The sequence below is a fragment of the Macrotis lagotis genome, chromosome 4 (assembly GCF_037893015.1).
Source record: "Macrotis lagotis isolate mMagLag1 chromosome 4, bilby.v1.9.chrom.fasta, whole genome shotgun sequence".
NCBI classification, from domain to species: Eukaryota; Metazoa; Chordata; class Mammalia; order Peramelemorphia; family Peramelidae; genus Macrotis; species Macrotis lagotis.
Window position 1 is genome coordinate 61,284,371 of NC_133661.1, and position 14,055 is coordinate 61,298,425.

A 14,055-nucleotide genomic window follows, 5' to 3' on the forward strand; every position below is an offset into this window, starting at 1 on the left:
ACAAGACTTCTTATAGAGAAGGGACATAGCTTTTGACATCTATAAACTTGACCTTTAAATATTTTGATAACTGCTTTCAAATAAAGGGCAGCTAGGTGGCCCAGTGGATGGAGCACCAGACCTGGAGCCAGGAAGCCTCATCTTCATGAGCTCAAATTCAGCCTTGGACACTTACTAGTTGTATGACCCTGGGCAAGTTATTTCCCTTTGTTTCCTCATTTATAAATTGAACTAGAAAAGAAATAGTAAATTACTCCAGTATCTTTACCAAGAAAATTCCAAATGGGGTCCTGAAGAGTTAGGCATGACTGAAATGACTGAACAATAAATTCCAATATAATTGGTTTTCTTTTTCTTTTCTTTTTTCTTTTTTGGTTTTTGCAAGGCAGTGGGGTTAAATGACTTGCCCAACATCACATAGCTAGGTAATTATTAAGTGTCTGAGGCCATATTTGAACTTAAGTCCTCCTGACTCCAGGGTGGGTGTTCTATACCACCTAGCTGCTTCCTATTTTATTTTATTTTTTTGTATTGTATTTTGTGAATTTGAAAGCATTATTCTGAGAAAGAGTCTATCACAGAACTGACGAGACTGCCAATGGGGTCCATGTAAGACAAAAAAGGTTAAAAACTTTTGTCTTGAAAAAACAAAGAAACATCTTTTGCCTTAAAGGGTTGATAGATTCACAGAGAAGAAGAGTGTTTTGGGAAGGGGCACAGTACAAGAAAAAAAGAAGAAATGAGGGTTATGTGTGAATACAGAATGCCAAGGAGCCCTTATTACCTGATACATTCTAGGGAAGGTCACAAAGGAATAGGTATTTACATCGTACCTACTTCATGCAAGCCACAGTTTTTTTTACAAATATCATCTCATTTGATTCTCACAACAACCCTAAAAGGTTGGTGTTATCATTATTCCCATTTTTACAGATGAGGAAACTGAGGCAAACAGAGGTTAAAGGGACTTGCCCAGGAGCATCTAACTAGCAAGTCTGAGTTCAGATTTAAATTTACGTCTTCCTGACTCCAAGTCCAGTGCTGTGCCACCAGCTGCCTCCCATAATACCTCAAGGAATATAATGGTAGTGCCAATTAAGGGGCACTAGACAATGCCAAGGATGCTAGAGGATAGTGGCTCTAGGATCAATGTACATGCAGATTAATTCATTTGATCTGAATTTATTATGCACTATTATCATATGAACCATAAGAAATACTGACTGAAACTTTCAGAGAACAGAAAAACATATATGAATTGATGCAGAAGGAGGTGATCAGAATTTAGAAAACAATATTCAAAATGGTGACCACAATGGAAACAGAACAAAAAAAATAGAAGGGGGAACTGTAATTATGAGGACTAGAAAGCTTGATCCTGGAGAATTATGGAAGAAATACACCTCTTTCCCTTCTTTGCAGAGGTGGGAGAATATGAGTGTGGAATTATGGGCTATATTGACATAAATCAGTTTAGATGGTGTGTTGAATGGTTTGTCTAAAATTTCTTTTAACATTCTTTGTTATAAGGTATAGCTTATTGGATAAAAGAGGCAGGAGAGATGTACTCAGAAGCAAAGGTGATGTAAAAACAAAAGAAATGAGTCAAAATTAAATAGTCAACTAAAGACTTTATCATACACTTACCATGTACCAGACATTCTAGGCTCTGAAAATTCACAGACAAAACCAAAATGTCCCTTGCCTTCCATAAATTTTAATATTCACTCCAGTAACCTCACCAGTAAGGACAATATAAAGAGAAAACTCCCTTTCTACTCTCCTGAAGTCGATTAGTTTTGACCACATAAGCCAATGTTGGGATCTCTTCTACATCATACCTGACAGGTGGACATTCAGTATCTCTTTGAATATATCTAGTAGTAGTAAATCCACCACTTTGCATGTTAATCCATTTGGATGTTGGAAAGTTTTTCCCCTTTGCAATTCTTATCCATGTTTTTCCATAAATTCTCCACAGAGTTTTAACTTATTACATTGAAGGCTTCCCACTGGTCCTTTTTATATTTTAATAACATCAGTGGAACACTGAATTGGACAGTATGTTGGAATAACTCCTGCTACCTGCCCTGTCTATTTCTTTTTTCCCAGTCTCAGAGCCCTTCAATTATATCTTTTAGGTCATTTATTGTGGGCAATCTACTTAAATTCAGCAAGTACCTCTCCATTACCCTACATTCATCTGTAATTTTTAATTCTTTTGAGATCACTGTGTTCCCTGACCTTCAGTCACAAAGCATCACCAAGAGACTTTTGGTCTTAAAAAGATGTTTTTGTGGCAGGGAACAGTTTGCTAAGTTGTAATTATCTTCCTGGTGGTCTGTTTGCTTATACTGGTCTGAACATTGCAAGCCATGAAGACCAAGTGTTCTAGGAAATGATGTTTCTTGTTGCCCTTGGGTGCACAATTAAACCAAATCCAACAACCAGTCAAACAATTCCTTCAAACATTTCTCCAAGCAGAACCTGTGAGCTGCCTCCCTTTGGGCTGTAAGCTCCTAGTTTCATTTATGGTAAGAATGTCAATAAGGTCATAATATACTAACCAATAATGCAAACTGCTCCACATTGCCCAAGAAAAGAGGGTAATTGCGTGGTATGGTAGAAAGAACATTGGATTTAGAACCAGGAGCCCTGGATTCAAATTCTAACTTTGTATGAACTTGGGTAAATGTAAAGGATAGATACGGGGTCAGAAGGCCTGGCTTCAAATCCTGTCTCTGCCCTTTGCTGTTTGTGTGACCCTGGGAAGTGAGGAAATTGGACTGGATGACCTTGGAGGTCCTTTCTGTCTCTAAATCTGTAACCTCTCTGAGCTTCAATTCCTTCATTAGTAAAATGACTTTTCAAAAAGTCTGTGATCCTTTATTGTTGAAGATTTTATATCTCAGTAAATACCAAAGTACCTTCTGTCCCCACCACTCAATTGAAATTGAGTCTTATCCTTGCAATATCTTTATCTAAGACCTCTTTTCCACTGATAAGGGCACCAACCTAGTTTAGGGCATAATCATCTTTTTCTTAGATGAATAAGTATATATTTTATTGATACGTTTTGCTTTTCTATTGTCTAGATTTCCTCCTAAAGTCCTCTTATCCTTTCCATTAGAAAGTCATGTCTTATAACAAAGTATTTTTGTAAGAGAAAAATATCAGAAAAACTAATTATTTAAAAAAACTTATACATTATATATAGTGTTCTTCATCTATGTACTTCCCCCACCTCCCACTTCTATGTTTAGGAAATGTGGGGGAAGAATCTTCTCATACTTTCATTGTTTTTTATAATTTTTCAGTATATACTTCTTTTAGGTTTTTGCAAGGTAATGGGATTAAGTGGCTTGCCCAAGATCACACAGCTGGGTAATTAGTAAGTATCTGAGACCGAATTTGAACTCAGGTCCTCCTAACTCTGGACCAGTGCTCTTTCTACTGTGCCACCTAGCTGTCCCCTGCACAGTATAACGTTTGATAATTTTATGGATATTCTTTACACAGATCATAATAATACTCCCCTTTGCATCAATTCATATTATTTCCATATTTTTCTGTATTTATGCTTGCTATTCCTTACAATATAAGAATTATATTGTAATTGCAGTGCGATATTCCATTATATTTATGTATTAAAATTTATTTAGCTATTTCCTACTCAATGAGCATCTTCTTTGTTTATAGTTCCACCACAAAAATGTTGTACTGTAGATATTTTCATTGTGTATAGAGCTTTTCTTTTTGGTGGTGGTGGTGATCTTTTTGGGAATCTCTGGGTCAAAGGGCAAAGACATTTTAGCCACTTTATTTGAATAATCTGAATTACTTTCCAGATTGGCTATACTAATGCATGAATGTGTATCTCTCTTTCCACAGCCCTTCCCAATATTAAGTGTTCTTGTCTTTTGTCTTTTTGTCAAGTGTCAGGTGAAACCTTGGGGGTTGTTTTGATTTTCATTTTTCTCACTATTAGTGATTTAGATCATTCTTTTCTGTGGTCATTAATAGTTTTCACTTCTTCTTTAGAAAACTGTTCCTATCTTTTAAACACCTGTTTATTGGGAAATTTGCCTACACTATTCAAATAGTTCAGTTTCCCTGGCTCCAGTCTTTTTCCTTACTTCAATCTGTCTTTCCCACCTCCTGACAAGTAATGCACTTCAATCATCTTTGATTGGATTGGTTCATAAGATCATAGATTTATAGCTAGAAAGAAAACTCAGAGGCTATCTAGCCCAATAACTGCATTTGAGACAATTGAGACTTGGATCAAGACATATCATCATGTCTTGTCCATATCATCAAACTTAAATCAGAGGAAGGATATGAACCCAGGTCTTTGATTCTAAGTCTAGCACTTTAGCTACTACACCATCCAGTCCTCATCAGCATAAATAATTATTCTTTCATGACCCTTTATGCTCAAATTGTTTTGCTGAGTTGCCATGTATAAAAAATTCACCATCAGCCAACTGTCTAATAATGAGCTTCTCACCACTTACCTAGACTGTAGAGAATGTAGACTGATATATGTTGCCCTTCGAATGTTTCTAAAATACCAATGTCATCTCTGCTCAAGGACAACTGCAGATCTCAAGTTTCTAAAATCCTGAGTTACAGGAGGACACTGTATTCTGAGCATGAGGGTCTTGGTCACCAATTAAGACCTATCCAAGACTTTCCTAGAAATTTGGGAATCTCAGTGCCTCAAACTAGAAGAAATTTGACAGTTAGCTTAAGGTTTTGTGGGTTTGTGTGTGTGTGTGTGTGTGTGTGTGTAAATGGGAATGGGAGTGGGAGTGGGAATGGGAATAGAAAAGGAAGGGAAGGGATGGGAAGGGAAGGGAGAGGAGGGGAGGGGAGAGGAGGGGAGGGGAGAGGAGGGAAGGGGAGGGGAGGGGAGGGGAGAGGAGGGAAGGGAGAGGAGGGGAGGGGGGAGGAGAGGGGAGGGAAGGGAAGGGAAGGGAAGGGAAGGAAGCCATGTAAACCATACCCAAGAGTACTTTGGGAATTCAGCAAGAATAGACTGAAACCAGATGAGGATCATAGAATATCAAAACTGAAAGGGACTCAATCCTTCCTAGTTCAATCATTTCATTTTACAGATGAAGAGACTAAGACTTTTCTACAAAACTGACTTTCAGAAGGTCATACAGTGTAGTAGATGAAGGAATTTTCCTAAAAGGAGAGGGACTTCATAGAATTTAGAAGCCATGACCTTATCATTAATTTCCTTCTTTCTCTTCTCCTCATTTCATTAAAGAATGAGGAATGGAAAGCCTGGATTGTGGATGGACAAATATAGGGAAGGAAGGAAGTTGAAAAAAAATGATTATTTCTCTCGCACATTAATACTCAGTTATTAAATTAGGACCAGAGTTTTTCAGAATCCTAGAGGATGCTCAGTCTCTGAAGGATATTTGTGATAATGAGATTGAATTAAATTTGTCCTCAATCTTGTTCAGACATCATTCAGCCTTCCAAGGAATTTAATCTAAAGTGGGAAAACCCATTGTGCTGGAGGGGGGGGGGGTGAAGATCTATGGACAGGAATAAATACTTTGATTAGATTGCCCAAGGCTTGGCAATTTAAAAGTAAATGATTTAATCAAAGTTACATTCCACCCCCCCCATTAGGATAAGTCCACCGATCATTGTATTATTTATTCTCTCTATTAATTGCTAACCAATCAGAGTTAATTGCCACCCTCAGAAACACCTATTCTTCCAAGGGCATATAAAAACCATAAGGCCACTGCCAAGATGAATCTTTGGTATTCAAGAATATCACTGACCCTTTTTCTAATAAAATTATGTGTCAAACTTTTAGTCACAAACTCCCAATGTCTAGCAACTTTAGGGAAAAAGCAAGAGTTTGAAACCCATGTGAATTGTGTTTAAGTCACAGATTTTACTAAACTATTCAAATTCTACACTAATTTGGGTTCCTAATTTTAGCAAGTATCTTCCTTGCTGGACTGGGGATGAGTAGCAATCTACCTTTACCTTAAATCTCTTTAACCCAACACACACACACACACACACACACACACACACCCACACCCACCCACTGGATAGATAGCCTAGGGTCAGATGGCAGGAAGAATAGGAGTCAAATTCAGGTTTCTATATTCCTTATTTTAGAGCACCCCATCCTCTTGCCCAGCTTTTCTCAACTCAATCATTAATGAGATTTAAACCTAGAATAGACCCTGTGCCCTGTATTTCTGACACTGTCACATTTTACCCAAGAAGAATTAATAACGCAATGTGGTCCAGTGGGTAAAGTGATGGCTTAGGCTTTAGAAAGAGCTCGGTTCATGTCTTGCTTGTGTGAACCTGGGCAAAATATAGAACCTATCAATACCTCAGGCAGCTATCTTAAGACCACAAGATGCCTCAATGGGAGACTTCTATGTATCAATAAAATCATCAATTCATTGAAAGTAAATAGCCACCTGGAGGCTTAAATTCATGCTATCCCTCAATAGCTCACATTTAAAAACTCATATTTAGAGTTCAAAATTATGTACTAAGAGTCCCTAGTCTTATATTTAGTTTATAAAAGGTATTCCTTGTGAGAAAGGCAGTATAGGTATATCTCCATTTTCTAAATTAAAACATTAAAATGCTAGTAGTTGTAGGGTTGGTGATTTAACCAGAGTTTCCTGATTCTGTCTAGTGTTCTTCCATAGCCCTTCTTCAAATTCTTATAGGATACCTCTTCTGTTCAATCAGATTCTTAAATTCAAGGCCCTAGATAAATATCATAGCCCAAATTCAGGTATCATTTTGAATGCATATAGTTTCTTAATATGGCACCATTCTTCTCCAATTCATGCAACAGCTTCTAACATTATCTCAGGATTTTATAGAAGTTTGACTTTGTTATCTATTCCCATACTCATTGTATTCTGACAGGTCAATGACATGGGAGAGAATTATTTTCTCTAGGGAATCATTGAGCCCCAAGGAAAGTAAGGAGCTTGCTCCAGGTTCCCCAAAAAGTCAAAGTTTTTTCCTTCCCTCTGTCCCCTGTTACCTGCTTGTGAGGATACACATTGATGTGACACTTGATACATTCTTGTCCCATGTTTGCCCAGGAGTTGCCACTCATCCATTTTCTCTTGCACTTGGGGCACTTGTATTCTCCAAAGCAACGCTTTTTGCCTTGGTATGGGGTTAGACCCTCACCTTTGGGGCGAGCCTAGAGGAATACAAAAGAAACAAGAGAAAGAATGGAATCCATTTGGCCATGTTTACATTGTTTTTTCCACCATAGTCATGAGTACCTCCCCCTTCAGTTCTCAGCAACTTCTTTCCCCCAGCACTCCTGAAAGAGAGGATTAGATTTTTCCCCTCATTGGAGTTCTTCAAGCAAGGGCCAGTGACCATCTGTTGGGGATATTTAGAAGGAATTCATGTGGAAGTCCAAATTAAACTAATAGACTTCCTAAATTCCTGTCCCTCAGATTTGATGTTTTTCTGATCTCTGATTGTAATTGTGATCAGAGATTTTTCTGGCAGTAACTGGCCATTTATTGGACCTTTGGCAAAGTTAAGAGCCAGTGGAGTACAATATGTAACCTGGACCCAAAGACACAGTGATTTCTGATATTTCCTTTGTCATACTTTGTAGTTCAACAAGCATTTATTAAGGACATCTTATGAGCCAGACATCATACTAAGTTAACTTTGTTTTAAAAAAAATTAGTGACACAACTCTAGGATGGTGAGACCTCACTTAGTATCCCTGTGGATCTTCAGTGTGATGTGGCAGCCCCATTTTCTTATGTCAAAGTAACCAAAGTATAGCAATCAGACAAAGGTAGGTAACCATGTCAGGCAATTGGTTGTGGTTAAATCACATCTGAGATCAGGTGTCTAGTTCACCATATATATTTTTTTAAATTTTTGCAAGGCAATGGGGTTAAGTGACTTGCCCACGGTCACGCATCTAGGTAATTATTAAGTGTCTGAGACTGGATTTGATCTCAGGTCTTCCTGACTCCAGGGCTGATGTACTGCGCCACCTTGATGCCCCTTAGTTCATCATATTTTAACTGGAACATTGATTAACTGGAACCAGGATGGTAGAGTGATATGGAAAGCATATCACAGGAAAGAATTGAATGAAATGAGATATCTACCTTAGACAAAACTGACAGGGAGAGAATTGATGTCTGCAAAAACCTGAAAGGTTTAATTGAGGAGACCTTATATACAGGAGGAAGCACTAGACTGAATAAGTAGAAGGGAAAGAGAAGCAAATTTCAAACAGGGATACACTTACTGATAATTTTAACTACCTAAGAATAGAATGGGTTTCCCCACAAAGTAATGATCTCTCCAACACTGAGGGTGTTCACATAAAAAAAGGATGGCCACAAAGTTATGGACATTGGAAAGGGATTCCCACTATTGGTGGGAAGATGGTCTAGATGATCTCTAATTTCTTCCAGTTTGGAGGGTCTATGGCAGCATCATTCAGTGCAGAAAAAAAACCCAAAATGAAAAACAGGGGAAGTGGAGTCACAGAACCTCAGCCCTGTCCTTTCCTGCCTGTATGACCTTGGGTAAGTCTCTGCAGACCTCATTTTCCTCAGTTGTAAAATGAGGGGATAGGAAGAGATATCTTCTGAGGCTAAAGATACAGATGCTCTGCAAAAGCATTCAGATGACAAAACTTCTTACAAAGTTTAGCTTTGTGTAGAATTCCTTAATTGAGATGTTGATCTAATAGCAGGAATACAAAAACCACAGTCTCACTGTTTGCTTTTCCAGTCTTTCATCCTCCAGCAGCATGTATGCTTCCCTATCCCCACATAAAGCTACCACACGCATGTGCATAAAGACATATGCACAGAGAGACATACATGCACATATACTCATATAATATACACTTATAGACAAACACAGAAAAATGTATAGACCCAGGACTTATATCACCATATGTACATATTAACATACAAATTTGTCCAACATATCCACAGACAGAAAAAAATATATATTTATACATTATATACTTATACAACATAAACATACACATGTAAACAAACACACTTTACAAAATCTATATACAGATATGCAATACACACACACACACACACACACACACACACACACTTTTCAGGACGTCCTGGTAATTCCTTCCTTTTCTCTCCATAGCCAATGACCAGTCCTTCTCTGCCTTACATCCCAGCATACTTAGTGATATTACTCAAGTCAGATCTCTAGGGCCAAGGCTCTCCCTCCATAAAATTGTGAAATAAATGGTTTCTCAGCGGAGGCTTGTTGATCATGTCATGAAAGAACTCTACCCCTGGGAAGTCAAGAAATCCTGGTCTCACTCTAGCTCTGCCACTAACTGATCCATGCAATACTGGACGACTCCTTTCATGTATCCAGGGCTGAATATCCTTAACTATAAAATAAGGAGGGTCTAAGGTCCCTTCCAGCTTTTAATCCCATGGTCTTCTTCATTGAGATCCAGTCATGTGGGTCTCTTCACCATCCCAATCACATATACAAGGGTCATTCCTGTTTTGACTCATCATCTCCCCTCCAAATCTAGATGAGGGTTGAGACTTGATGATCTTCAAGTCTTCGACTGACTATGCACAAAGTTGTTTTCAATTTTCTTCCACCTCCCTTTCTGAGAAGTTTTTCCTTCCTTCTAGAAGTTCTATCCAGAGCTCTTTTCATGGTGCACTGCTTTATACCTACTTTCTTTCTTCCTACCCTTCCTCCTCCATACTTGCAGAATTTCAGAAAGGTGGTGGCAGTCCAAAAGGAAAAATGATGGATAGTTAATTTATATCAAGACCAGGTTGGCAAAAGACCTTATAATAATGCCAGATGAGGATCAACTGGAGAAAGGGGTGAAGTTTACCCTGAAGAAGAGAAGACTTAAAGGGAACACAAGAGTTGAATCCAAGTTTTTGAAAGGTTGTCATATGAAAGAGAGATTTGGTTTAGTCTGCTTGGCTCCAGCAGGCAGAATCTGGAACAGCAGGTGGAAATTTGCAGAGTGATAGATTTAGACTAGGCCTAAGGAAGTGAAAGGGGATCCTGAGGAGGTCATGGGCTCTCCCCTCATTTAAAGACATTGGATAATAGGTTGCATAGCCACTTATGAAGGGCCTTCTCCCTCTGGAAGTCTGTGACTTTTAATGCATTCTTTGTCTTGGGTATCCCAAAAAAGGAGCTTAGAGAAAGCAGCTATTGACCTAAACAAGTCTAGTATTTTGGGCAGTGCATGATAAATACAAAGGAGAGAGACTGTGAGCCAGAAAAGCCTTTGCCAGAGTTCTTCACATACATCTCATGAGTTGCTGCCCCCTCACTGACCATGCCAGGTCAGCTGCATACCCTTTCACTGTTTTGGATAAGAGAGCCTGCAGAAAAGGTTGAAAGGCCAAGGCCAAACTTAGCAGGGATGAAGGAGTAGGCTTCTGATTTTGACCTCCATCAACTACAGCAAATGGCAAAGGTCCTCTCCTTCTAGGACTTAAAAAGTTTGAGAATTTGGAGGATGTAAGAAGGGTAGAAATGGACTCTGGGAACTTATCTGTCAATTATTTTACTGTCTGGAGAAAGAAAAAAGAGGAAAAAGGGTGAAAGTGAGAAAAGAGAAAAGAAGAGAGAAGGGACAGAGACAGAAAGGAGGAAAGAAGGAGACAAAGAAAGAAAACATATATAGCAGAAGAGAAAGAACAAAAAGGAGAGAGATAAAGGAGAGGTGAAGGAGAGACAAATAGGCAATGTTTTTATACTGTGAAATTAGAAAACCACCTTTTCATGAATTGATATTCATTAAAAAAGCCTTGAACTGGACAACCTGGAGACACCTGGTTCCTATCAAGAGACTTGCCCACCATCATCATCCAGCCACCTGGCCATCTTTGGAGCCTAGTGAGGAGGGCTATTTAGTATAATTTTCTAGGACACAGCCTGAATAGAGAAGTCCCTGAAAAGGAATGGAATGTCTCTATAAAATCTCCTAGATCAGACTAATGAAGGAGACACCACCTTAGATGGCCTCCAGGGGTTCAGGATTAAGTACCAAGCCACCATAAGATTTCAGGTCAGGAGAGAGTCCAGGAAATAAATTAGATGAGCTGATATTTATGAAGCTTGGGAGTTGTCTCATTCTGCACTCTGTCCTTTCTATACATCATGAGAACAGCTGGCTATTAAACCTCTAAGTAAAGTCAGCCTTATTTCTATACAGTCTGTGCTGAGGGGAAAAGATTGCTAGGCAAAAATCAATTGTAGCAGGGTAAAAGTTGAACCTCTGTTTTGACCTCTCTCATCTGGAGCAAATGACAAAGATCCTGTCCTCCTAGGGGTTATTGCTGCAAAATTATGTTTCAGGGCTTGGGGGATAGGGAGGGAAATGTGAACATGGACTCTCTGAATTTCATTCTCATAAATTAAATACTCTGGAGAACAGAAACAGAAACAGAACTGAACAGATAATTTTGCTAGCACTCACATTGTTCATGTAAAATTGGTTACTATTTTCCCTGTATAAGTAATTCCTTCCAAGAGTGGGAGAACAGAGGACAGGTGTAAAAAAAGGAAGAAGGAGCTGGAAAGAGAAATTCGATACTAGATTATGAAGCATCAGAAAGAAGGATGGGAATCACAGGACGAGGGACTGGCAGGTGTTAGCTTTAAGATTAGACTGATTTTAAGAGCAGTAGAATGGGAGACATTGATGACAGATCAAGTCCATATCTCTGTCCCTTGGGGAAGCTAGGTGGCACAGTCAGGAGGACCTGAGTTTGAATATGACCTCAGACACTTAATAATTGCCTAACTGTGTGACTTTGGACAAGTCACTTAACACCATTGCCTTAAATAAATAAAAACAAACAACAACAAAAATCTCTGTCTCTTCCATCATCCTCAGGCAAAGAGATCTCAAGATCTTTATCTTCCTATTCTCATGTTTTGTGACTTTGACAAGCATTCACATCCTCTGGGTCTCTGCTTCTTTTCCTATAAATTCCTTAAGATCCCTTCCAATTCCAAGAATGGTTGACTCTCTCGGCAAGGGAAAGGTTCCTCAGCACAAGTTTCATAGTGTCATCCTGACTTTAAAGAGGAACCATCCTGTATATTTTCCTTTTCATTGGCTCCAACTTTCATTCCTTTCTTTTGGCAACACTAGCCTTGATGGTTTTACCTTGCTCAAGTACATATAATTGCTCCCCTTTTCCCCCAAGTTCAAATCACAGACTCCTCATATACAATTATGGCCTTATTTTCCACTAGCTCTGCATATGAAACACCTTGCTTCTTGTTCATTTTCCCTATCTAGAAGGACATTTTTTCTCCTACCTATGTATTCCAAACCTACTTAACTTTCAAGGCTGTATTTCAGTTCTACTTTCTCCATTATGTTTCCTGACCAACCCAATCCATGATCTCTCAAAGCATTCACTGTGTATATCTTCAAGTTTGGGAAACCAGATGGCACAATGGATAGAGTGCAAAACCTGGAGTCAGAAAGACCTGAGTGCAAATCTGAATTTAGGCACTTGCTTATTAGCTGTGTGACCTAGGACAAGGCACTTAACTTTGCCTCAATTTCCTCATTTGTAAAATGAACTGGAGAAGGAAATGGCAACTCACCCCAATGTCCTTGACAAGAAACCTCCAAACAGTATCAGAAAGAATCTGGATAGGAATTAAACAAATAGAAAATAACAATTCTCAAGTTAAATATTTAAATTCTATTCTGCCCTGTATGTTTTAGAATTGTTTTATGATTCTGAAGGATCATGCATTTTATTTCTTGTTTCATAGGTCAAAGAAAAGACATTAAATTTTAGGGTTCGAAGGGATTTCAGAGACCTTCTAGCTTAACTTCCACACATTTCAGAGAAGTTAAATGATTAGCCCCAAGTCAGAGTGATGAAAAAGCAGAGGTGGGATTTGAATACAGGTCTTCTAACTTCAAATCCAGTTTTTCAAAATCAGCTTTTGGTGTATACAGTTAGATATTTGACTTAGAATGATAAGCAAAAGCTAATGAGAAAAAAATAAAAATGAGAAAATGTGTAAAGTAACTTCATCCTTTACTCATTCTTAAGTGCAAGAAGATACTGTTATAAAAAGACAAACTCTATCACTATTATCTAGAAAAATTTATCCAGTGTAAAGTAGCTCCCATGACAGGAGAGACTAGAGAACCCAGAAATTGCTTTGCCTGATAAACACTTAATATCTTTAACATTGGTGAATTATGACAGTCAAAGACAAGACCAATCTAAGTATAAACTCACTCAAGAAAAATCATAAAGAGGAAGAACAGAAAACTATGAGAACCATTGTCTTCCCAAACAAGGAAAAGCAACTGTTGAGACAAAGAGTGAGTGAGTAGAGGGCGTAGTATGAAATTCAGTTCAGCTTGATCAGACAATGAGCATTTGTTGATGAGTAGGAAGAGAACAATGAAGAAATACAAAATAGAACAGATCTGTTGACATTTTCAGAGTGATCTTTTCTAATTTACATATTAGTAAATAATATACTATATGAGGAAGTGACAGTGATGAGTAAGAAGATGAAGAAAGGAAGAATGGTTGAGGCTGACCAAATATGTATTCAAGAAATCCCTGCTGGAGATGATATAATTTTAAAGACTCAGAGACAAGTTTTTATTATATCTTAATCAGAGAAGAGTTCAGGAGAATGGGAAAGGTCATGGATGGTATTTTTCTCAAAAAAAATTAAGAAAACAAAGGCAACCACAAATATGTATAGTTAATTTATTATCATTCTAATAAATTAAGGAACACGTTGAAGGAATGCTCAATATAAACATGGGAATGAAACAAGCATGCTTTTGCAGCTGATACTCTCAAAAAGATAACATCTTTACAGTTACTCAAGTGATGGAGAGGTCTAGGGAATAGAAGAGTCCACTGTGTTTATTGTTCATTGATTTTTTTTTAAAAGAGCAATGGATCAATGCAGCTTCTTTTCTCCAAAATGTCTCCTGTATATACATTAATATCAGGAGAAACT

The 14,055-nt window shown here is 38.2% G+C and overlaps 1 protein-coding gene across 1 annotated transcript in view; it reads right to left on the reverse strand.

Annotated features, from left to right (window-relative positions):
- ZCCHC24 (zinc finger CCHC-type containing 24) overlaps window positions 1-14,055 on the reverse strand; it is a 131,233-nt gene that overhangs the window by 18,188 nt on the left and 98,990 nt on the right. The window contains exon 3 of the mRNA XM_074232949.1: window positions 7,058-7,222. Within this exon, the coding sequence (XP_074089050.1) occupies window positions 7,058-7,222 (165 nt within the window). The remainder of the gene's footprint in view (window positions 1-7,057; window positions 7,223-14,055) is intronic.